At 29.4% G+C, this 25561-nt stretch overlaps 1 protein-coding gene across 2 annotated transcripts in view; it reads left to right on the top strand.

The window, feature by feature from the left end:
• Positions 1-25561, top strand: part of LOC129988774 (uncharacterized) — a 49896-nt gene that overhangs the window by 23707 nt on the left and 628 nt on the right. The window contains exons 2-4 of one of the 2 annotated variants that reach the window (XM_056097042.1): positions 20037-20136; positions 21242-21331; positions 24528-24823. In XM_056097042.1, the coding sequence (XP_055953017.1) occupies positions 20045-20136; positions 21242-21331; positions 24528-24765 (420 nt within the window). In that variant the 5' untranslated portion in view covers positions 20037-20044 and the 3' untranslated portion in view covers positions 24766-24823. Of the gene's footprint in view, positions 1-20036; positions 20137-21241; positions 21332-22849; positions 23126-24527; positions 24824-25561 lie in introns of both variants that reach the window. The other variant, XM_056097043.1, reaches the window with a different exon arrangement.

Here is a 25561-nt window from a genome sequence, read left to right as displayed (position 1 = left end):
TAAATCCTGACACCTTTCACAATACCCGAAGAAACCTTTTCACGTGTAAAATAGAAATAGCTCTTTAGAATCCAAAGCTTTGCCACAATTTTCAAGTCCGTATTCAGAACATTTAAGAGCGAAAACTGAATAAAAAGGGTTGTATAGTTGTTTTATGTTTAATGTTTGCATAAAAAAGGGGAAGAAAGCTACGAAAGACGCAGAGAGCATTTTGTCAATTTCTGACAGTTTGGGAAATATGGGAATGTTTAAAATTTGTCATGGAAAATAGATATCAGTATTGAGAGCCGTTAGCAAGGAATATAAAAAAAAAATGAAATTGATGATATGCATGTTCCAGTCTTTGCATCAAAGTTTTCACGTTTTATACAATGTTTAAATTATATATATTTTAAAACTTTATACAGCATTTTAAATATGTTACGAGACATATATGACTAGTATATAAAATATTTTCCCATTCAGTTTTGAAAATACATCATTCGCGAATAAACTTTAATGATTCATATTTTGAGGCGATATTTGATACAAATATTAGCCTTTTTTCATCACAATGAACATTTTAAAAGATATTAGCCACCGCAGTCGCTTATCAGTTGTTAATTCACTATATTAATAATATTGATTTACCATGCCAAGCAACTTTGAATTACTTGGACTTGAACTTTGAACATATCGCTGTAAAAGAGAATAGTATTAAAAATTTTACTTGCATAATAATTATGAAACAATTTTATTGTTAACTATTCTTGTAAAATGGAAGAATTAATTGGCGAAATTGGTTCAGTAGTTGAGAGAGTTGGAGTTTGTTAATTTAGTTTAGTTATATTAATTTCTCGTTGTAAAGCAACACTAGGGCTATTTTGGGACGGACCTCGTAAATTTGAACCGTAGTCAGATGACGAGGACGACACACCTCCTCTTCACACCGCACCACACCAGCGGGAGGACGTTTGGTCTGACGGATTTAACGTGCAACTGACCCCCTTACACGACGGTTCTTCAGTGGAATCGGGTCACGAACCTGAAACCCTATGGCTCACAAGCCCAGACCTTACCACCAGGCCACCGCGGCCTTTGAGAAAGTTGGAAGCTCTGTGAAGATTTTATTTTGAAATATCTCTCAAAAATAAGAAGTGGAATGGACATGACTTTTTTCTTTGATTTTTATAATTCTCTATATATATATTTGAACAACATTTAAATTATAATTAAAAAAAATAATACATCAAATTGATCTGAAAGACTTTTTGTGTCAGAATATTTTCAAATCAGATTATTTCCATACGATAATTTTTTAAGGATGACAATATAAACTAATGGTTAAAAATAATCTGTTCTTTAATCCATATGACAAATTTGACCATAATGTTCAATTCCATTTATTAAGTTATTAACAATTAGAATTATTATATAACTAAAGGAAGGGATATCATATTTCTAATACCTAGATACATATCGAAATAACAAAGTTAATACTTAAAAATATTTTGAACTTAATTTTTGCCGAAATTATAAAAATGGAAACTTTTAATTTTTAAGAAAGAAATCTATATTTTTCTATATTAAATAAAATCTCTACTAATAAAATAGCTTTCTTACTTGATAAAAACCTTCAGCATAAACGTAGAGAAATATTTTTAAAAAGAATACCACATATAAATTTAGAAGCAGAATGTGGAGATATCCAATTATTTAAAATACATATTTAGACGATCATCTTTTTAAAATTTTGTATTCAAATAATTAATTTAATCATTTATTTACTGTGCATTGAAGCATATGATTTTGAAAAAGGCATTTCATATGTTAATCCGAAACATTTGAAATTCGGTTTGACTTTATAAAAACATAGCATCATTATTTTTCGTATTTGCAATTGCCTTTCAATTTGATAGAAAAAATTCTTATGATTTTTTTTTTTTGCATTTGGAAATAACCTTTAAAATAACTGCAAACGATTTTATCATTGCAATAACAGTAACTTGCGCCATTATCCAAATTAAAAATTTTCATTTTAATAGTAAGTGATGTTCCAATTCTAAAATATTTACTAATTGTCTCTATTCTATAATAAGCACATTTTCTTAAAATTTTGCTTTACAAAATAATACTTAAAGAATTTCTCAGAAATAAGACATTATTACATGAAGCCATACATAAATTCCATGTCTAAGCTAAGAAATAACATTGGACATTTCATATAATCATATCTTCCACGCACGACCACATTAATTCAAACTTCTGTCACATTTCAAAAATTAATTTCTACTCTCCATTCATAAATGTTTAATTGCAAGAAAGATTCTTCAATTCTTGATTCTAGCAACAAGCACATTTCGCTCAGTACGCGTTCCAAACTTAATTATGGACACTCTCTGATTAGAATCTTAGCATTTGGTCTCATACGGTGACGAAAGTCTTTGTTAATCCGTGCGCAAACCAAGCTAAAAGATGGTCTGTGTTCTGAACGATTCAAACTAAGTTATTGATGTCGCTACCGTCTTTTCAATTTTTGGTGTATCAGCAGTCTTTCTGTGTGTGGAGGATTATCTCTCGTTTCGCCATTTCTACGTCAAAGGCAATTCCAGAAATAAGCAGTAGTCTAGAAAGGGTTGAATATAAACACATGAAGATAATTTTTCTTAAATATTGTGGTTTTTAAATTCTTAAAGCTCAATATACACAAATTCCTGCATGTTTATTTTTTTATTGCATTCATTGAAAATTTTGGAAAACATTCTTTAGATACACGTTTGTTAAAATTTCACACCAAATCACGTTTGATTTCAATGAGAGAGAAATGGTGTTTTAGATTTAATACATAGAATTCTTGATGTGAGTCGAACTTTTGAATGGTTGGTTCGAATTCCTTTTTCAAGCATGAACATATTTTCTTTCTTTTTTTCTGTTTTTAAATCTCAGCTTTACAGCTTCTCAAACTACATGATTGAGTTTCAAACAATTTCTATTAAATATTGCTGTTTATATATTCTATAAATATAAACAACAATTCAATGAATAAAATAAAAACTTAAAATGATATTTGTAGAAAATGCAAAAACAAGATATAACTTTACTATGGAAATAAATGTTTAAATTACAGTTGTTGTGAAATCTCAATTTTTTTAAAGAATATTTTTAAAAAGAATAGAAAAGCTCCGTTTATAAGTCATTGGAAGATCAGATCTTTGGTCTCCTTTCATGAAATTATCCGATGGTCAAGGTTCAAGAGATTATTCGATTTAGTTGTCCTTTTTCACCAATAAATTTGGCTTTTACATATTGAGTAATGCAATAGAGAAGAGGAATAACACTGTCTTCTTGGTAATTAGTGAGTAAATAAATAAGTTCTTAAAGAGGAATGAAATTATAATGTTTTAAACCTTTGTAGATTTATGGGAAGTGTATTTATCTCCAGATTCATAAATTTTTGTATGTAGTTATGTGGATTCAAGTAAGCTCACATCAATTTTTATATAAAAAAATCAGATTCCACAATTTCTTATCTCACAATATAATAAAGTGCCTTGAATTGTTAATTTTAATTAACCAAATTAATTAAAATTCAAATTAATTTTCTTTAATAAATTTAATAAATCACACACAATATTAACTACATTTTAATGTTTTATTTCTAGAAAAAAAAATCAATATGAAAGCTTAATTTAACAAAATTTGCACTCTCCTCCCCATATTTCAAGATCAAATTCTATTTAATTTTACAGGTTGAAATTAAATTAAATAAATTTAAAGGGAAGAATATTTTTTCTGTTTTTAGACATCGCTTCAAAACTAGAGCACGTATTTAGCATTCAAAAATGAACTTTTAACTTTCATGCCCCCATTCATTTTAATTTTTTTATTATAATACATATCATAATCTCTTATATTTGCCTAAATCTTTATAAATCCTTAATACTAGATCATTTTCATAAATGATTCAAAAGGTAGACCATATTTCAGACGGCAAACAACAAGCATGTATTTCTACACTTATCTAAACAAGAGATATGCAAGGACCATGGAAGGAAAGAAAAGAAAATAATAGAAAACAATTTAGAGAAAATAGCATTTCAATCATTCAAAGTAATATTTCATTCAAGAGCCATTTGCAAAGCAGACTTAGCAGCCTCCGGCGAGAAAAGCATCGGGTTGGGTTTGCTGAAAAACAAATTTGAAAGGAGAGATTCAATTTATAAATCGGTGATAAGTGTTGAATTCACAAAGAAAACACGACGGCGCAGTCACTCTCTCAGATAAATTTAAAATCATGATTGAAATCCATAAATAAATATTTTTGTAAGCAATTTTTACTTAACCTGGTAAAGATTTCTGTACCAAACCGGAAAGGGGCCACATGAGCTCTAGAAACGGATGTGTGGTGTTGTAAAAATTTCTATTGTATATGTTGAGATGAAAATGTTCTTAGTTTTCCACTCTGCTAATAATAATCAGTTGGATTAATTTATTTCTCAATTTTTTTTACTAGTTTCTTCTGTGACGAAATGAGTTTAAAGTTATTTTTCGTTATTGTAAAAAAGTTCCAGAACTATGGCTATTTGAATTTCAACGAAATAAAGGCAAAATATTTAAACGGTTTTAACCCTCATGATTGGGTAATTTCTTCTAAGTATATAATATTTTGGAAAAGTGACAGTAGATAATTCAATGAACTTCAGTGGTTTAGTGATACATCTACCACGTGAAGAGGAAGAATTCTTTTAGTATAGCTTCTGGGATCTGCGTCACTAGGGGCCAAGGTTGTCTGGTGGAAAGGCCGTGGCTTCTGAGCGGAGAATTTCAGGTTCGAGACCCGATTCCTCCGAAGAAACGTTGTGTAAGCGAGTCTGGTGCCCGTTAAATACGTCAGGGCCAAACGCCTTCATGCTGACTTGGTTTGGAAGCTTGGAGAGGTCGTTCCCGTTATCTGACCACAGTTTAAATTACGTGGTCCACCTCAAAATAACTCTAGCATTACTTTAAAAGCGGTACATTAATATAACAAAACTAAACTGTCCGTATATCAATGCGGAAAACGCAAAAATCATTCCAATTTATTTTTGCACGTTTGTTATTTGTCTGAAACAGAATATTCGTTAACAATATCAGCATTTCTAGACTGATTTTTTGTTTTCCCTAAAATTTATTGTTTTACAAATTTACATGGGTTTCATAATTTAATTAGTTTAAATTCTTAATCGACAAATTATTATATTCTAATATAATGACTTAATTTCTATTTTTAGTTGTTGATCGGACGTCGTAATAACAGTTCTAAATATACACTTGCTACTATCTTTAATTATTTATGTTATAATTTTAAATACGTATATCAGAATGTGATTGTTAAATGTTTCATTCCGCCTTGTTATAAGCTTACAATTCCATTCTGAGGCAATAAGTCACAATTTGTAGATTTAACATAATCCTTTAGCACCCTTTGCCCTAATTGGCAGTTGACCAATGGGCAAACTGTTTCGGCAAGTTTTAATGTAACAGATGATAATAGATTTTGTATCAGAATGTTAAGCATGTTCAATATATTCTTCAACTCTGTTTAAAAAATATAAAAAATTTAAAATTGTAAACCCTTTAATAAAACTTCCTATACTTTCATAAATGTTATCAAACTGCATTTTTAAACTTATGTTTTTCAAATTAGAATTAAGTAAATAGAATTAAATTAGAATTAAGAATTGATTATTACATTATTATTAGAATTAAGTAATTTTAAATAAAAATCTGAGATTTTCAATCAATATATAGAATGAGAATGAGAAAAAAACTAGTTTGATTAAATGAGTTAAAAGTTTAATATTAATTAATGAATATGCAAAAGTTAATTAACTATTATTAATATTCTGCGCTTTAATAAATTTTAATGAGTAATAATTAAAAGGAAGCAATGAAATATTAAGTTATGTGCCGTTGTATTTTAAAAGCGAATTAGTAGAAGGTTGAGTTGAAACTATTAAGAAAAGGTGAAAAACAAAATAAATTTTCACAGTGTTTTGAGATCAAAATTAAAGCATAAAATTTCCATCAATAAAACACGATGCAATTAAATAAGCTGATTAATAACAGCTAAAAGTAAGGTTATAAAAATTAAGAATTATATCATTAATGATTAATGTTGCTAACATAAAGAAAAGAAGTTATTAGAAACAACGAAGAAAAAAAATCAAGGATAATGTAAAACTTCGATTGCTTATAAATTAACATTTAAAATATTTGAAAAATGAAATATCCATTATAAAAAATAATTTCTGAAAAAGGAATTCGTATTGAGCAGGTGAATTTTGATCTAAAGTTATAAAAATTCAGTTAATAAAGTATTCGGATCATTAATTTTTAAATAAACAAATACAAGAAAAATATTTTCCATTGCAAAACATATGAATAAAAATTTAATTGTTTGATTTAAAGTTTTCTTCTAAAATAATTCATTCTCATTTTATCGTAACACTAACGTATAAAAGGATATTCGAAATCGAAAAGCTGAGTAGATTTTTTTTTTTTGGAAAAAGTGCTTTTTATTCTAAGGTAATAAAGATAAAAAAAAATATTACTTACAAAATGCTTGCGATTTCAGTAACAAAAAGAAAATTTATATCTATAAAAAAAAATACTTGGAAGTTTGTTTTTCGAAAATAAGAATACGTTCTCTAAGCGAATTGTCAAACGATATATTCAAAAAAGTGATTGTTTCTTTTTTACATTTCACAATTCTAGCAAATTATTTTTTTCTATAAATATCGTTTGGCGAACGACAATCTTAAATGAGCATGTATTATACGAAAGCTCAATTATCTTTCAAACGATTTCTGAATTTTATTTGCTTTAGTATAATAATAAAAATAAATTTAGCGAAGTAATGAATTTGTATTCATTTCATTTGAATGAATATTTGACCTGATGCCTTACAGCACTGTTTACAAATTCCAATTTATAAGTTTTGAATAATGCATTCTAAGCTTATTGCCACTTGAACGACATTTTTCGTTTCTAGTGAATTTCTTTTGTAAAGGAGCTTTTATTTTAAAGGCCATTTTTAGAAATAAAATAAAAATTGAACAGAAGAAAGAAAGTCTTTTGTTAGGAATTCCTCTTCAAATTAATTCAAATAATGAAGAAAAATGAATTTCACCATTCGCTGCATTACATTAGCGTAGAAAAACTTTCTTAGATATATAAATTTAGCTTTTTCTTGTTTTTTTTTACTTCCTGTAGCTTATAAAACTCTTGGCTATTCTCTGTAATTTAGGCAATTTCCAGATAATTGGTGAAATTCAATTGTTTGAGTTTGTTACATATGTTGCTCTAATACCAAGTTTTAATTACTTGTGAATTTGAAGAATAAAAAAGAAATTTTTAAATTGCCATTTTATCATATCATATATTTTCACCATAAAACATTTTAGATATTTAAAGGTTAAAATAATTGACTAATAAAATAAGAAAAAGTAATATGTAAAGCAAACATTTATTATTTTAATGAATAGAAATTAATGATAAAGATTCAGACATAGTTATTGTTAAATCATTCTTTTGACTGGCATCGTAAAATACAGAATACGATTACGATACTTTTCATATTTGCTATATGATTAATTATTATGACATCTGTCATAAGCAAGAATTAAAAACATAGCTTACGAATTCACTAAAATTTATATAGTTAGATTAATAGTATTTTATAAATGAATGATTGCTACAGAAATAGGCTTAAAATCTCATTCAGGCTGGAAATAGATCCCAAAGAGTTGATATAATTGAAAATATTTCTAATTAAATAACTTTATTGTTTAATTGTAAGTAAGAAAAATAGAATTTAAAATTTTATTAATGAATTATATTTAAATAACAAATTTTATAGAACTTTTTTCCTAAATTCTTAATTTCAAACTCTAATCTTCATTACAAATATAAATCATAATACAACGATTCAAACAATATAAATATGTAATTAAAGTTTCTTTTGTTGTTCTTTGAGAATTCTAATCTTTTTGTGAACGCCTGAAAAAATAATTTATTTATGATATAAAACTTAGAATTGGAAGTGGATGAAATTTTTGAAAAAAGGAAAGTAAGTGTTGTCTTATTTCATGCAATATTCTTTTTTTTAATTCTCACAGCTCAAAATCGTTAGGGTCATTCTTATAGTAAAATTTATTTAATTTTTGAATTTTTTACATCTCAAATAACTATAACTCATTCGTTAAGAATACGTCACAAAATCAATATATTTCAGATAAAGTTTGGCAGACCAAAAATAAAAAAGACAGAAAAGAAAAGAAATAGAGAGAGTAATTTGAATGTCACCGTGTCAATTGATCACCATAGCTTGCTTCAGAAACAAGAATTATTCTTTAACAGCAGTATTTTTTAGGGTAAATATTTATTTTCCTGGACAAAAAAAAACAGAACAGGCTAAGAAAGATTCATCATACTAATCAATTTTCGCTTCTCAACAGAAGAAGAAGATTATCTCAGCTTATAGACTTTGGCATAAAACCATATGATTATGACAAATTTGTTCGCCAATTCTCTTCCAATGCCAAGAATGATTGATATTCAGTTTTTGGTGTATTTCACAACAAGCATAAATTGCCTTTTTTTAGTGATAAATATGCAAAGAAATAAAAAAAAAGAATGAAAAGAAGAAAATATTTTAAATCTTAATTTACTTTTAATAATATTAAAATTTAATAATAAAATTTTATCTTACATAAAAAGAGATATTTTTTAAAAAAATTATTATGAAAACATGGGAAGTTTTATTAGATAAATGTATTAAAAACTAACGTCTTATTTACAAAAACAGTTGCTGTTTATTTCAATATTTGTTTCAGTGCTAACTTCTATAGGCTTTTCTATTCTTCTCAATGTCGTTAATTTTTTTGTTGTATTCTGATTATGATAAGGTGTGTGCTAAAAGTGGCAGTACACCGGTAGAAAGCTCATAATTAAAATTAAAAAATCGAATTTAAATAGCTGTCAAAGGACTAGCAATTCACAAAATCTTTTAGACGCATGTGTATTAGATGCAAAAGAAGATAAAAACAGCCAAAAAAAATAAAAAAGCCGGAACAAAAAAAAAAAAAAAAAAGGAACACACATAAAAGGAAAAAGTGGAGAAGGTCTAAATGGCTCAAGCAGAAGAGCCTACATAATATTCCATAATAACAGTATCATTGAAACATAATTAATAATAACTTCAATAATAAAACTTGCCAAAAATAGACAGTTTAAACTTTGAAAACAGAAAAAGGAAAAAAAAAAGAAATTTAAATAAAAGTGAAAAATATAAATAAATAAATTGAAAAAATATATAAATAAATAAATAGGAAAAAATAAATAAATACATTGGCTCAGTCTAAGGTATAAGGTCCATGATCAGGAACAAAAGGCTAGAATAAGAATTCATTTTGCATTGTTTTTCTTGTACTCACAAGATATTGTCCACTTTTAACAGAGCTTGACTTTCTCAATGTATACTTTGAAGGACTCAGGCAATTGTAGAGTCTCATTTAAAGTTTGTATCTGTTTAAAAGGTATTAACTCTCCACCCCTAGGGCAGAGTCCAAAATAAGAAAGATTAGTCTAGATAGGAGACAAACGAGAATAAATTATTATTCCATTTGAAAAATCCTGCTTTCATTGTGATACAGGAAATCCAAGATAGTTTGTGATTCTAAAGTCAATTTTTATTTGATTGTTTGTGTTGTATAATGATTGATTTTATTGATTATTTGTATTGTATAATGAAATTCAATATAGAAATATTCGACAAGATTAATTTTACTTTCCTAATTTTACGTTTCTGAAAATAACATATTGATCCCCACTATCTACTCAAATGTCTTGGTTATTACATGCAAAGTCTGAATATACATTTTCCACAAAATTAGACTTTTCTAATTTTTAAATCTCTTAATACATCAAAATGAAATATTTATTTTTCCTTCTGTAAAGTTTTGACTGTAGTACTTGCAAAGTCAAGATATAAATTTTCCATAAAATTAGACTTACTTTTTGAATTTTTAAGCCTCTGAAAATAACATTTGTGACAAATCAGAATACAAATGTTCCACATGATTAGACATATACACTGAGCATGTTAGACAAGACCACAAGTTCTCAAGTCTTAAAACTCTGAAAACAACAAACAGACTGTTTTTTTTTTTTTTTTGTAAAGTTTTGACTGTAGTGAAAGCTAAGTCTTCCGGGTTGTATAGTTCCTTGGTCTTTTCAATGATTTCCTAAAGCAATGACGTAATAGTCGAGGGTCATCTTCGGCAAAACAACACAAGTGACGTAGAGAGGGACCACCTTTATTTCCTGGGGTGGCGTTCGTGGGGTTTCTCAGGCTAAAAATAACATATTATGTATTGTATTGCGGGCCAGCGTGAACTTCCGAATGTTTTTATTTGTCGATCCATTACCATTTTGTTTCAGGGGTTTCATTCCGTAAAGGTTTTGTGTAGTTTGTTTCTTACGTCAGCGCCGCTACATTGTTTACGTTTGAGATTCAAGGCGAGAATCGTAAGGTAGTTGTTTTACACCTTGATTCTTAATCTCATAAGCATTTTTTTTCCGAATTTTGCTTTTATAAAATTTGGGAATAAAATGCTATTATTCTGTGAAGATGTTCAATAATTCGTCCGATAACATTGGTATAAAGATTAAAAAATCATTTTTTTAAAATGATTGTTCTAGAAAATCCCAATAGTTTAAAAAAAACTTGTCTGTATCGTTTGAAACTTAATTCCATTATCTAAAATAATTTGATTCTGAATATGTAAAAATAATAAGGAGTAGAAAATGAAAGATTTTTAATCCGATTTTGAAGTTATGTATAAGCGTTTATATCATGCATTTTCTATAATCTGAATGTTTAATACAGTAATTATGAAACCCATCACTTAAATAAATGTGCATTTTTCATATAATTCATTTTTTTATCTGATAGTTTAACACAGTAATTATGGAACACATGAATTAATTAAATATACATTTTTAGGTCTACTTTTTCCCAAGCTTCAATTTTTTTTTTAATCAAAAACATCAAACAAAATTTACACTTTATTTTTGCTATCAAGAAGTATTGTGCGATGTTGAAAGTGAGATTTTTTTCCAACTACAAACGATATCTTATATTTATACTGTTTACATATTATTAGCAGTCGAATTAAATATTTAGAACTTTTGCCTTTTACCTGTGGTAATATTAAATTTATTTTGAATGCTTAATTAATCATTCTTATTCCTTGTGAAACTGAACTAATAATGTACTTTCTACAAAACTAAAAGAAAATCAAATAAGCATTTAAAAATAGAAATAAGCAAATTTATCATACAAATCTCTAAAAAGAACGCCAAGAATCAAAAGTAAAGTGCTAAAAATAGAAACTTACTTTTTTAATCGCGCTAATATCCCAAATTATGATTGCAAATGCTATGTCTGAATCTTTCTGAGAAGGACGCGAGAAACGTTATAATAGTGGTGTAAAAAGTGCCATCATCACTTTAACAAGTCTGAAAGGTCTCAGTATTACACTTTTGGCATAACAAGATCGTAAACCCCACCTCTTGCACCGAAGAGAAAGAAAAACAGTCGTAAATACTTTGGGATCCATTGAAAACTCCTTTGGGGACATAGGTGCTTAGTTTTATTATTAGATTGTATATTCCCAACTTTCCCGTACAACAGTTTTTTTTGTTTATGTTGTTGTTTGAACTTGAAAACTAGACAAATGAAAAAAGTTTCAAAGCGAAATTTTTTTGTTGGATAAAAGGAAGTGTTTTGGATGGTAATTTTATCATGGAAACTTGGAAATTTGAAAAAAAAAAAATAGTTAATAATGCATCAGTCTACAAAGTTCAGTGTGTAGCTAAACCCACAAATAAAACAACTAATCTTATAAATATAAAAAATTTTTATATTTGACTAAAAATCTAAAATTCTAAATGATGCATTTAACGTATATATATATATATATATATATATATGTAATGATATTTTAAACTTTTAATTTCAATTTAATTAATTTCCAAGATTTTATCTTAATTTAGCCCATAGTAACTTCATTCTAAAAATACTCTCTTATTTCGTGATCCAATTCCACTTTCTCTACTTAATTAATTCAAGATAAGCTTGCTGAATTGGGTAAACGCCGAAATTTTCACACGCTCGGCATGAAGGGGTAAAAAATGTAAAGTAAGCACATTCTTTTTAAAAGATCCCTGTGTTTCCCTTGCATGTGATTGACATGCGTCAGAAATCCCTATCAGAATCTTATTAATATATTAGCACAATGAAGAAATATTTTCCCTATCAAAATCTAAGGTTATATAAGGCGAGGGATAATTTATTTCCCCTTCTTCCCTACTTCTGCTTTTGCAACGCGCTGTGGCGGACGCACAATGTCCGCGTCTTTTCTTGTAAATAATTATGCTTCCCCGATGGATTAAAAGGAATATAAAAATGTAAAAAGTCTCTTTACTGTCTTCAAACTGCATTCTGCTTCACATAAAATAATGCTTACATATTAAAACATTTTTTTGAAATTTGGTTGATATTAAAAAGTCGACAGGATTCGAAATTTGATATATATATATATATATATATATATATATATATATATATATATATATAATGGTAGTTCTTTCTCTAAAATCTATCATCACCATAATACTTTGAATGTATGATCATGAAAACGTCCCTAATCATGCTTGAAACACCTTTAAAAGGCAACTTTTAGAAAGCAGTTATGTGAAAGTGCATTAACTTTCTTATTACAGTTTGCTGTATATATACTTGACTTTTATGGCTTATAATAAAGAGAATTTGAATTTATTAGACGTGCTTGGAATAATAGTCTCATTAATTTCGAAACAAATATGGATCTCATATTTATTTTTAATGTAGATAAAATTTTGTTTCTTAACAAGGATTTTGTTCCCCACTTTTAATTTTTAACTCGGAGCGTATATGAACCTCAAGGTATTAATAACGATAAAGGGTGATATTAATTTTGTGGTGGTATTCATCCCTTAACTTTTGAACCACTTTTCAGTTTTTTAATTTAGTCTAATCCATGTTTATGAAAGCAATAATTTTCACGGCCATTATTTAAAACAAGCTGAGGCAATAATAAAAATAATTTAAGCAAATAATGCCGTTTTATAACGTCTTTAATTTGTGAAGAATCCCCGAATGATTGAAGTTCCCAAACTAAAGTATATGTTTGTAAAATACCGTGAAAATGCTTTAAAAGAGGTGCTATCACAGCGTTGACAAAATTACTAAATCAATCCGTTTAAAATCTAATTATTTCCATCCCTTAATTTTCTATTAAATCTGCTTGTAAAAAATGAATAAAAGATATTTATTAGTTTTATGAATTTAAAAAATGTAAAGCTTAGTTCTTGTCTCTGTTATTTCTTGGCTTACAAACTCAAAGCAATTAGGAGGAAAATGCCTTTTTTTATTCGCTAAAGTCATTTTTAATTTACTTTGAAAACTTTGATCGTATAAGTGATTCAAGTTCAGATTTAAAAGGCAGTTTATTTATTACATAATTGAATCTCATTAATTATTTTTTATTTATTTTTATACACAGTATACCAACTTATAATTCCTTAATATAGTAGAAAAAGAAATGTTCTTTCTGTGGGCAATGTATCATATACTGCCTATATTACAGCAATGGTTGCATCATCGGCTATCTTGTATTTTCAAATATTTTTAACAGAAATCTTGTAGATAATAAAGGAGTTCTTTCATTACGATGGCGTAATTTGCTAATAAAATTAATATTGCTAATTTATACAATTAATAAACTTACATTATCGGAAAAAGACTAAGCTCATTAATATAGAATAAAAATTGAATCAATTAAATATTTTAAATGGCATCGTTAAGAAATTAATGAAAAATGAATTTAGTAACTATGGAATGAACTACATAACTGGCGCTAAAATGACAAAATTTCAGATTAAATATGAAGGCGTAAACTTTTTTATTTTTATCAACTAGCCATTTTTATGGAACATTATACATCAAATTTTGTTTTTCTTAAAATTTAAGAAGCTTTTGGTTCGTCTTTTCACTAAGTCAGTACATCAAAATAAAAATAAAAAATTCTCTCTCTTAGCTTATTTTTATTAAGAATGAAGCTATTTTATTGACATTCTATAGTAGAATATTTTAAATTAAAAACATTTGAATGCTATTGTTTTATTATTAAAATGTTCAGATTCAGTTGCATTACCAACAGAAAACCAGTAAAAAAGAAAAATTTGAAAATTATATTTTAGGTCAGGAGGGATAGTTAAACATATAAAGGTACAAAATTTAGTCCCAAATTCTAAGATTTTGATCATTTATAGCTCAATAATTTTATACTAGACTTTCTTATTTACAAAACAGGATATCAAACGCATTTGGATTTCATATCTTCGCAAACAAGTATTGAAAGCGTTTATTGAATCCCTTGATTTATTTATTACGTACCTATCATTAGCTAGAATACGATAAGAATGGATTTTGGAATTTTCGTGTTTATAAAGCATGAAATCAATAGAAAATTAGGTGTTCTAACTATCTAATTTAATGAATATATACATTGATTTATAGAATCTCTGAAATTAAATTAAACTCTACGATGAAACTGCATTAATAATTCACTTCTCAATATGCTCCCCTTAATAAAGATACCTGATTCAACCATCATTTAAACAATAAAGCTATCGATTTCTGAAATGGAATTTAAATACGGAATTATAAATCTATTAATATTGATTTCTAATTGAATCTTTTATAAAAGTCCTTTCAAACTGTCTTGGTTTTCACAAGCACATATAAAATTATTACATTTTTATGCTCAAATTTCTGAATATAAATTTTAATTCACATAGAGTATTACTTGAATTTTTGACAGAGGTCTTTGTGATTGAAAGATCAGTCGTAGTGGTCTGATTAGACGGTAATAGTAGATCGAGAAAACAAATTCTACCCTGAAAACCGAGTATATAGACAAAATGAGGGCACCAACAAAAGATGTTAAGATGTTGCAAGTAAAAGGAAAAAAGAAATGTGTAAATATAAAACGGGGTAATACTGCACAATTATATTATTTAGCACTCAAAATAATAAAAGAAAATGCTGCTGGTCTATTACTTATTATATGTCCTTTTTTACAAAGAATGTTAATCCATATTACGTACCACAAATCTGTATAAATTTGCTTCCAAGATTTAAAAAAAAAATTTTGTTTTTCAAATGTTGTTTTCGAAATGAAAAACATTTTCTGCTTTATTATTTATTCATATTCCTCAAAATACTTCTCTCACTTGAATGAAAATTTCACCTTGAAAATTCGAATCCTCTAAAACTATTATTTTCAAATGTTTCAGAATAATAGGTAACAATGAAAACACTTCTACAATGCAAGCAGAATATAATTGCTTGGAATCAATTTATCTGCATTTATGATGAAAATATGCACTTCTGACATTCTTCAATTTTGTCATGAAACTGCCCAAATTGTTGACAATGTTATCTTGGTGGGGGGGGGGGAGGACAAGCTAATTCTTTGTTGAAGCAATGCAGAGGAAATATAATTTATAAGTTTCCATTGTTGTGGATGATTTCATCTTAGAAATTTCATCTTTTAAGATAAGGAATATTTATCAAATACGAAATGTTCACTCTGATTTAGAGGCTTAAGTCTTGACAGGAGTTTAATATTGAGATAATATTATATAAAACTGAAATTAAAATGCTTTTATAGTTAAATTTTAAAAATAAAATTTTTTATGTTATATCTTCCAGATAGTGTACATGTGAACACTATAATCAGAAAATAAAAAAAGCTAGATAAATAAAATTTGATTCATATGTTGGTAATCTAAACTATAGGTCTCTATCAAATTCGAAACCAAATCTGTCAAAGCGTTAATCAACAGATAGTTTGTATTTTCGCATGCCCCAAAATGAAATGACTCAAATAAATGAAATCTGCATTGCTATTTTGTAACTAGTTACAGTTCTGTGTCAAATTTCAATTTCCAAAAAAAAAAAAAAAAAAAAAGAGCCATAAATATATATATATATATATATATATATATTTTACAACGCAATAAAGATCACATCCTCATGTAAGGAACTCCGAAAATAAAAATCTGAGTTCTTTTAACATTCATGTTTTTGCTCAGTAGCTTTATGCAGATAGAGAGGATAAGACTTTTATTAAAAACTAAGCGAGAAAGTTTCAGGAAAAACATTCTTGCCAGTTTCTAAAGTAACAACTGGCAATATGTTGATACGCCACTGAATTATTTCCCTCTTGATACTAATAGTAGCGGGAGTTTACACTTAACGGAAATTAATTACAGAATCATAATATTGAACTGTCATTACTGACAGTAATAAGGACAATAGCTTTGTGACCGAAGGGCAAGAGAAATACAGATGCCCTGAGCCAAAGGGGGCGAAGCCATGGACAAAACGGTACAACAATTGTATCACTTTCGAAAACCAGATATAATAAAGGGATGGAAAGTAATACCATATATCAGATGCCATTTACATTTGCTAAACAAATTATTCCTCAGGCATCAATTATCGTCGCTAAACAACTGTCTCCCATCTGGACTGATGAGTGGTGAAAGGGTTTTAGTTCAACAATTATATATAGCTTCTCTGATGAGTATAGAAAATTGCGAAGCCAAGTTACCTCCACTATAATGACGGGACACATTTGCTATTGAAGAGGATGTACAGTGGTCGGTTTTAACCGCTTATAGTCGCTTAATAACTGAACAGTGTTACCTTATTCTGTCTCCTATCTGGAATAACGGGTGGCTTCTCTGATGAGTATAGAAAATTGTGAAGCCAAGTTACCTCCGCTATAATGACAGGACACATTTGCTATTGAAGAGGATGTACAGTGGTCGGTTTTAACTGCTTATAGTCGCTTAATAACTGAACAGTGTTACCTTATTCTGTCTCCTATCTGGAATAATGAGTGCCTTCTCTGATGAGTATAGAAAATTGTGAAGCCAAGTTACCTCCGCTATAATGACGGGACACATTTGCTATTGAAGAGGATGTACAGTGGTCGGTTTTAACTGCTTATAGTCGCTTAATAACTGAACAGTGTTACCTTATTCTGTCTCCTATCTGGAATAATGAGTGCCTTCTCTGATGAGTATAGAAAATTGTGAAGCCAAGTTACCTCCGCTATAATGACGGGACACATTTGCTATTGAAGAGGATGTACAGTGGTCGGTTTTAACTGCTTATAGTCGCTTAATAACTGAACAGTGTTACCTTATTCTGTCTCCTATCTGGAATAATGAGTGGCTTCTCTGATGAGTATAGAAAATTGTGAAGCCAAGTTACCTCCGCTATAATGACGGGACACATTTGCTATTGAAGAGGATGTACAGTGGTCGGTTTTAACTGCTTATAGTCTCTTAATAACTGAACAGTGTTACCTTATTCTGTCTCCTATCTGGAATAATGAGTGGCTTCTCTGATGAGTATAGAAAATTGTGAAGCCAAGTTACCTCCGCTATAATGACGGGACACATTTGCTATTGAAGAGGATGTACAGTGGTCGGTTTTAACTGCTTATAGTCGCTTAATAACTGAACAGTGTTACCTTATTCTGTCTCCTATCTGGAATAATGAGTGGCTTCTCTGATGAGTATAGAAAATTGTGAAGCCAAGTTACCTCCGCTATAATGACGGGACACATTTGCTATTGAAGAGGATGTACAGTGGTCGGTTTTAACTGCTTATAGTCGCTTAATAACTGAACAGTGTTACCTTATTCTGTCTCCTATCTGGAATAACGGGTGGCTTCTCTGATGAGTATAGAAAATTGTGAAGCCAAGTTACCTCCACTACAATGACGGGACACATTTGCTATTGAAGAGGATGTATAGTGGTCGGTTTTAACCGCTTATAGTCGCGTAATAACTGAACAGTGTTACCTTATTCTGTCTTTTATCTGAAATAATGAGTGACTTTCAGTTCAACAATTATATATAGCTTCTCTGATGAGTATAGAAAATTGCGAAGCCAAATTACCCCCATTTTAATGATGGAAAGTATTTACTATTGAAGAGGATGTACAGCCACTTATCATCATTAAACAACTGAGTAGCGTTACCTTATACTGTCTCCCATCTGGAATGATGAGCGATGAAAAGCTTTCAATCCAGCAGTTATTTGTAGCTTCTCTGATGAGTATAGAAAGTTGTGAAACCAAGTTACCTCCACTTTAATGATGGGACATACTTGCTACTGAAGAGGATGTACAGTGGTCGGTTTTAACCGCTTATAGTCGCTTAATAACTGAATAGTATCACCTTGTTCTGTCTTCCATCTGGAATAATGAGACGTGAAAACTTCAGTTAAGCAATTATTTGTAGTTTTTCTGGTGAGCATAGCAAGTTTTAAGGTCAAGTTACCTCTATTTTAATGATGGGGAGCAGTTGCTACTGAAGAAGATTTACAATGGTCGGTTTTTGGACTTTCCTCACCCCACCTCAACGCTATTGCTAAAACGGTCATTATTACCCTGGATACTCAGGCAGGGAGGGTATAACTTCGATATGATTATTTTATTATGTGAAATATAGAAGATGTTTTCACAAGTAAACATTTTTAATAACAGTAGAAGTTTTTGAAGGAAGCAAATTATTTAGAAACTGTGTATAATGTTTTTTTTAATATGAAAAATTTATTTGAAAATAAAGTAATATGAAGAACTTGATATAAGAAATAAAATATATAATGTTCTTCATATATAAAAAATCATCATATATCATATAAATTAAATATCAGTTTCGGTTGAGTTAAAAAAAATTGCGTTGCTAATCTTCTAACATAAATTTAAAAAAGTATGATTATATTATTTGCAAACGAGACGGAGAGTTCTTCATAAAGAAACTGCTAAAATTCAAAAAGTATTAAATCTTTAATTATAATTTTTAGCACGCTTTATTTGAAAATTAGTGGAAAAAGATGCATAAAAAATGTGGAATATTTCATCTAAAACTGAAAGCTATTTTAAGTGGAAACAAGAAGTCTCATAAACAGGGACTGTAGAAAGTAGTCCGGTGTGATAGTTCAGGTTTTTACTGGGTAGTTTATCTAAAGTGATTATTATAAATCGATCCCATGTATAACTGACATTTTTAGAGAATTACTCTTCTGAATTTCTATTATAAACGGAAATAGGTTTATTGTATTCCTTTTAAAAGAAAAGATATTGATTGTATAATACTTGAGAAATATTTTTAATTAATTCTAATTAACTTTTATTTTCAATTATTTAAGTTAACTTATAATTTACAAATAAGTGTAATTTATAATTTACAAATAAGGAAAAGAAAAACCTGAAATAATCCGGAGTACTTTTTCAAAAACAAGGATATATTCAAACTGAATCAAACAAATTCATACTTTCTCTCTTTTCTACAACAAGATCTCTGATCGCTTTCTTTTATGTGCTGTCATTTTGAATAATACTTCAAAAATGTGCGTCCATTAGTTTTTTTAAATTGGAGTAGAATCTGACTATTTCTATTCAATCCTTTATTTTTATCACATTCTTTTTCACCTTAAAAATGAAAACCTGTTTTTCTAACAGAATTTTTAAATCCTCTGGGAAACGGAATTACTACAAATTTAATTCAGGAGATGTTACAGTCACATGGGAAATCATCTAACCACAAAAATCACATAAATATATATTTCTTTTGAAGCGAAACCATTTACCTCGTCATTAAGCGACGAACTTTTTGTCATCTGAACCTTCATTATAGGGTAAATTATATATTGTCGTACGCTGTGATGTGATGCTGTTAACTTTTTTTTACTTTGCAAAATGCATTTCGCATTCACAAATTTAAGCATCATCACATGATCTTAAACTGAAATCATTCTTAATCATAATTTAAATGCATATAATATAAATGAACCATAAAAATAATTATTCACTTTTATTTTTCAGGCACAGACATGTCGACCGACAGTTTCCATACATATCTAACTATCTTCGGGATTCTTCTAATGGCTACCATTGTAAGAAGCCAGGATCTAGGACTGGAAGAGTAAGTAGTTGTAATGTCATTCCTTTGGACATTAAATACAACAAGGCATTATCGTAAAAAAATGCCTGGAACAAAAGGATTTTAATTATGTAATGTAATAATTATCTGCAGCATTATTGTTTAAGCTAGAGAACAAAAAGCAAATATTATACAAAACGCATCAATGATAATATTAATGTAACTTTCCTCCGACGTCCTGGCAGAGGGGTAGCGCGTCTTCCCCTGATCTGAGCGTCCTGGGTTCGAGTCCCGGTTTGGGCCCGGTTCTTCCATTGTTCTATCTGTGAGATGTGTGAATGTGCCTTCCTGTAAGAAGGAGTTGTGCAAACGAATGAGTGATACGTGAGTAGCAAAGATGTACTCTTGGCCTTAGTTGGCGCTACTGAAAAAAAACAAGAGACGCTCCCCCACCGGCTTAAATCACCTTCGTAGCAGCGGGCTTGTCCAATGCAAGTGCCATAAGAAGCAACAATATGTAATTGTTCAAACTATACTTTTGAAAAATAATATATTGCAAAATTAAATAATAATATTGAAAAATTATATTGATCAAAGTATATATGTGTTTGTATAACTAGTGACATAGTTATCCGTGGGCAAGAAATGGTGTTGTTATTCCGAAAATTAATTTTAAAGGGCACCATGATGTCAAAATATTAGTGTGTTTGTGTCATTTTTACTTTCTCGAATATGTAATATAGTAATCGTCAAAAGATTCGAATTCGAGATTTTGATGAATGTTCCACCTTTTAGACTTTCCTGAAAAACACATTTTTGGAAAATGTGCATCTGTCTTCTGTGACAAAGATAACTCAAAAGCGCTTTGAGCTAGACGAATGCAATTTGATATACGGTCTTTATATCAACTTTGTAGATTTCTGACAAATTTTGAGCAAAATCCGCTCTGAGGAAGTCTGTCTGTTCAGCTGTTCGAATACAATTCAATACGATAACTACAAAATGATGAGAGCTAAATAGATAAAATTTGATGCACAGAATTAACATCTATAGTCAGTTTACAGTCATAGAAACAGATATAATTTTCTTTCAATAGATCGGTAATCTTTGTACTAAAAAAATCCTATTTTATTCTTTTTTTTTTCAGAAACGTCAAAGACATTCTAGCACGACGAAAAAACCTGGATTATGTCAGACAATTAGTAGAAGATATGGATAATCAGCTCAACAGACTGCAGTAAGTACATTGTACATTATACATTTAGCCCATTTGAAGTTACATAATCAAAAGAACTGCTTCATTGTATATCTTGGAATACATTTCATATTTATAATGCTCATTTTCATAATGATTTCAGGCTAAATAAAAGTACGTGTAGTCTGGGGCTTTTGGTGTCATTTAAATTCAAGAGAATGTAATTTGTGAACTGGCTAGTTTAAATGGGAGATAATAATTCAAAGATCAAATACAAATGTTTTATAGGATAATTATCTTATTAAGTGACTCACCTATATTAGGAATGCACTATTTGCTTTATGGTACCAAATGGTAGAGGTAGAGTAAAATTATTTTTGGAATAATAATATTTTAAAAACATTCTGCTTAATTTATTACTCAAGAGTTCTTGCAGGATATAAATCAGCTAATTTTTTAAACACTTTCTAAATTATAGAGTATAAAAAATTTGCAAAAAAAGAGAAAAAGATTATTTAAATTAGTAATGTAATTAAATGTATTCTTTGTAAAAAATCTTAGTATATCTTTATCCATTTCATAACAGTGGCAACGATGCGAAAAAGGAAAATTATAATTAACCAAGTTAATTGTTCCACAAACACTCGGTGGGTTTAAGTGTGTTTATCCAGCACTTGAAACATTTGTACTTTCCACATGTAAGAAAAAAATATAAAGTTCTTGCAGGGATATTTTTCTTAATTTAAACTTTTTTATATCTTCTATAATTTTCTTAGATTTTTTGTGCCTTTTTTTTACCATTCGATGACAGTAGAAAAAAATTATGGCAAACAATGTCTTCCTTTAATGATAGCTTATTATAATTAAAAGGTATTTTTAATTTTAGAAGTAAGGGCCATATTGCTTTCATTTTGATAAATTGTAATAGGGGAATATAAAAGTATAAAGAATTACGTAACGTTTATATTCTTAAAGTTTTATCGTTCGATTTCTACCGGTTACGACGGCATTTGGTTTGTTCTAGAAATATTTATTTGAGGGCAATTACGCTAATATCAACTGTGTACAATAATAGGAAAATTATGAAATCCTCCAAAGTTAAATTTCCCCCCTTTAGTATGACGTAAGAGCTATCATATCAGTTAGACATTATCTTTATATTATTATTGAAAAGACATGTCCCAAAACTGCCCCTCTTTAGATTTAAAATTTTTTAAAAAATCATAAAACTGGTACAGTTCTTTCTAATTCTTTAGTCTCACTGTTAATAAATTGTATAGATCTTACATTCTTTATTGAAGGAAAATCATAACTTTCTTGGTGGACATCGTGTGCTAATTTTTGTATATCGATGCCTAAATACAAGATTTGGCAGTGTGACCATTATTTTCGTCCCTACAGTTAATTAAAAACTGGAAATCTTAATTTTAATAATCTCTATATTTGTTCTTAAACTCTAAAGGCATTTGAATTTGTATTTTGTATTGTACCTGAATATTGTTTGTGCTGTCTTGTCTTGTGTTTGTCCTGTCCTGCAGTCCCGTGTGTTAATTGTTGTAGAAAGAGGACCTGCTACGTAAACGCTGGCATGTCCGATTCCTGTGACTACAAGACCCTGGTGAAGGACCTCAACAACGAGTTGACCTGGAGTGCTGGCGAGACCCCCGGAAAGCGAAAGAGGAATGGCGGAGAAGCCATGAAAGAGACCCACTCGGAAATCGGTCGATTCTTGAGATCCATGCGAGTTCTAGCCGCTAACCACAAGCGTCGATAAAGAGAATCCATATTTATATTTGTCTTAGCAGAAAACAATGTTATGTTTCGTTTTTGTTTGTGGTAAGTGTCATGTCAGTGTTCGTTTTATCTGATTTCGTGTTTTACAGCAGCTTTTAATTGGAAAAATTAAAAGAGATACACAATATAGTTACAACCTTCATGTGATATCTCCAATATGTATATCTAGTTAATTGAGTATGTTGATACGGAGATGGAAGACTTTGAGTGCTGTGTTGCTTACTACTGTTTGAACTCCCATCGGGAGGGGCATTTCAAAAATGAGGATTAGAAGATTCCGGTATGGTGAATCGTTCTGGGCACAGAAAAGGTGATGGTCGGCTATCTTCTATCGATGAAGGAACGTGCTTCCTACTGGAAAGATTGCACCGTGACCGGTGATAACTCTTAAGTCTCAACCATAGTTCTCGTCAATGTTGTCGTCGCGGCGGTCTGGTAATTGATAGATTTTTCCGTGTGCCTTCCGGTGGATTGTAGTAGCCGGTTATGGTTACTATAGTTGGAAATGTGGAAAGATTTAAGCTATATACCACTGGGCTTTGATAAATAACCCTTAGAAAGATTTTAAAAAAACACTTGTATACAGAAACACAAATTTCCTGCACTGGAAAACGCTTCTTGTGAATAGTAGGACACCAAATAGATTTAATTAAGAATTCAACAATATGGCATTAAAGATTCAATTATTTTCAGGAGAATTCTATAATCACGTAATACAAAATCAATGCGGTTATAACGAAATTGATGCAGTGTTTCCCCAAACTGTCGATTCCTACTAAACAGTCTTGTCAATACTTCAAAAGTATTGGTTCTAAAATTCGAAATTGTGAATACTATTGTCTATGATATATAAAGCATATCGATGGAAAATCAATGTATGGTATTCGTCAAGTTATTGCATCACACATTTAGATACCAAACACAATTAACAGATTAATTTTGGTTTCCCATCATGTCTCCTCTTCGTTAAGTCTAACTACTTCATTTAAATATCTAACTAATCAATACAAAAACTAGTTACTTAAATTATTGTTTAATCTGTCATGATATAATAGAAGATTAGCAATTTTAATTCTGATATGAAAATGATTACGAGTAAAACTGAGAAAGAGTTGTAGTTCAAAAGAAGAAACTTGTCTTTTTTTTATGTGTTTTTCCATCAGTTGAAGCCAAAAATTAATTAATAGAATGTGAACTTCGAATATCGCCTGTTAACTCCTCAAAAAAATATGAAAACTTCTTTTAACTAAATTTGAACCTTCATCTTGATACTCTGGAATATCAGGTACCGCACTTCTGCAATAAGCAAGTCTGCTGCAATTGCACATTTATATTTCAAATACATTTGTTACCCATCCAGAGGTATTTGATATAGGTGGATCTGGGAAAATTAAAAATTCTGATAAAATTTTCAGAAATCTAACTTATTGTCATGTTCTCTTAGCAAACGTTCTTGCATCTTGCGCTTGCCCGGTATGGATTGCGACTATGGCGGCGTCACAGGTAATGCCAAAGACCACAGTTTCTGGGTCGGTGACGATTCTCCTGGCAAAAAGCGAAGCTACCAGTACAGTTGTGATTTCAAGGTTGGAAACCCTGAAGGGTGCTTGGGGAAACTTGTTGATGGGGATAAGAAAGATAACTCTCACTGGGGTGATCCCGATGGTCCCGGAAGGAAGTGAGGCTTATTAACGGCTACGACAGATGACTACAACGCACACTGGAATGGAAACTTACCCCGTACGGTGACAATTCGAATGATCTGGTGATGGGTGTAGATGCCTTTCTGGTGGTGGTTTTCTATAGAAATTTAAAACTATCTCCTTCTATTGATTTTTCTTTTGGTGTTGGTCTTTTTTTATGGTCTCTTCTTTCTTCCGGTGGTAGCATCATAGTTACTTTAAGATTAAAATGCTTCATATACTTGATTTTAAATTTATGATTTTAGGAAAGAATATATCGATTGAAAATAATCTAACTTTATCATTGATATATCGATTCTTATCCTTTTGATTAAATTCGAATCTTATCTTATGAATAATTTAATTTATTTTCCTTTAGATTCTCAAATCTGATTTTATAACATCAGCATTCACTTTTCGATTTTGGAAAATTTTCAATTGAAAGAATTGCTTTTCTAAAAGATATTACAAAGAAAATGAATCTATAATAATTTAAATTTAAATTTATTAAATTGCTTAATATAAACTTATATTTGTCAATAAATTCAAAGAATTCCCATAATTTAAATATTTTCAGAAATCTTTTTCAGCTTGATATATTTGAGATCGGTTTCTCAAATCGGGTGAACCATGAACTAATTTTATGATTCGAACAATCCTTAAATGGTAATTGATCTTTCCTATTTTTCCTAACTTTTAAGAAGCAAGCTTGGTCTATCACAATTTAAAATGGGATTTTTATTGAATTTTTAATATAATCTCACACTTGAGGACTATTTCAAGGAATTCCCTGAAC

This window comes from Argiope bruennichi, chromosome 10, assembly GCF_947563725.1.
Source record: "Argiope bruennichi chromosome 10, qqArgBrue1.1, whole genome shotgun sequence".
NCBI classification, from domain to species: Eukaryota; Metazoa; Arthropoda; class Arachnida; order Araneae; family Araneidae; genus Argiope; species Argiope bruennichi.
Note: the sequence above shows the minus strand (reverse complement) of the source record. Positions and strands in the feature narration are given on the sequence as shown.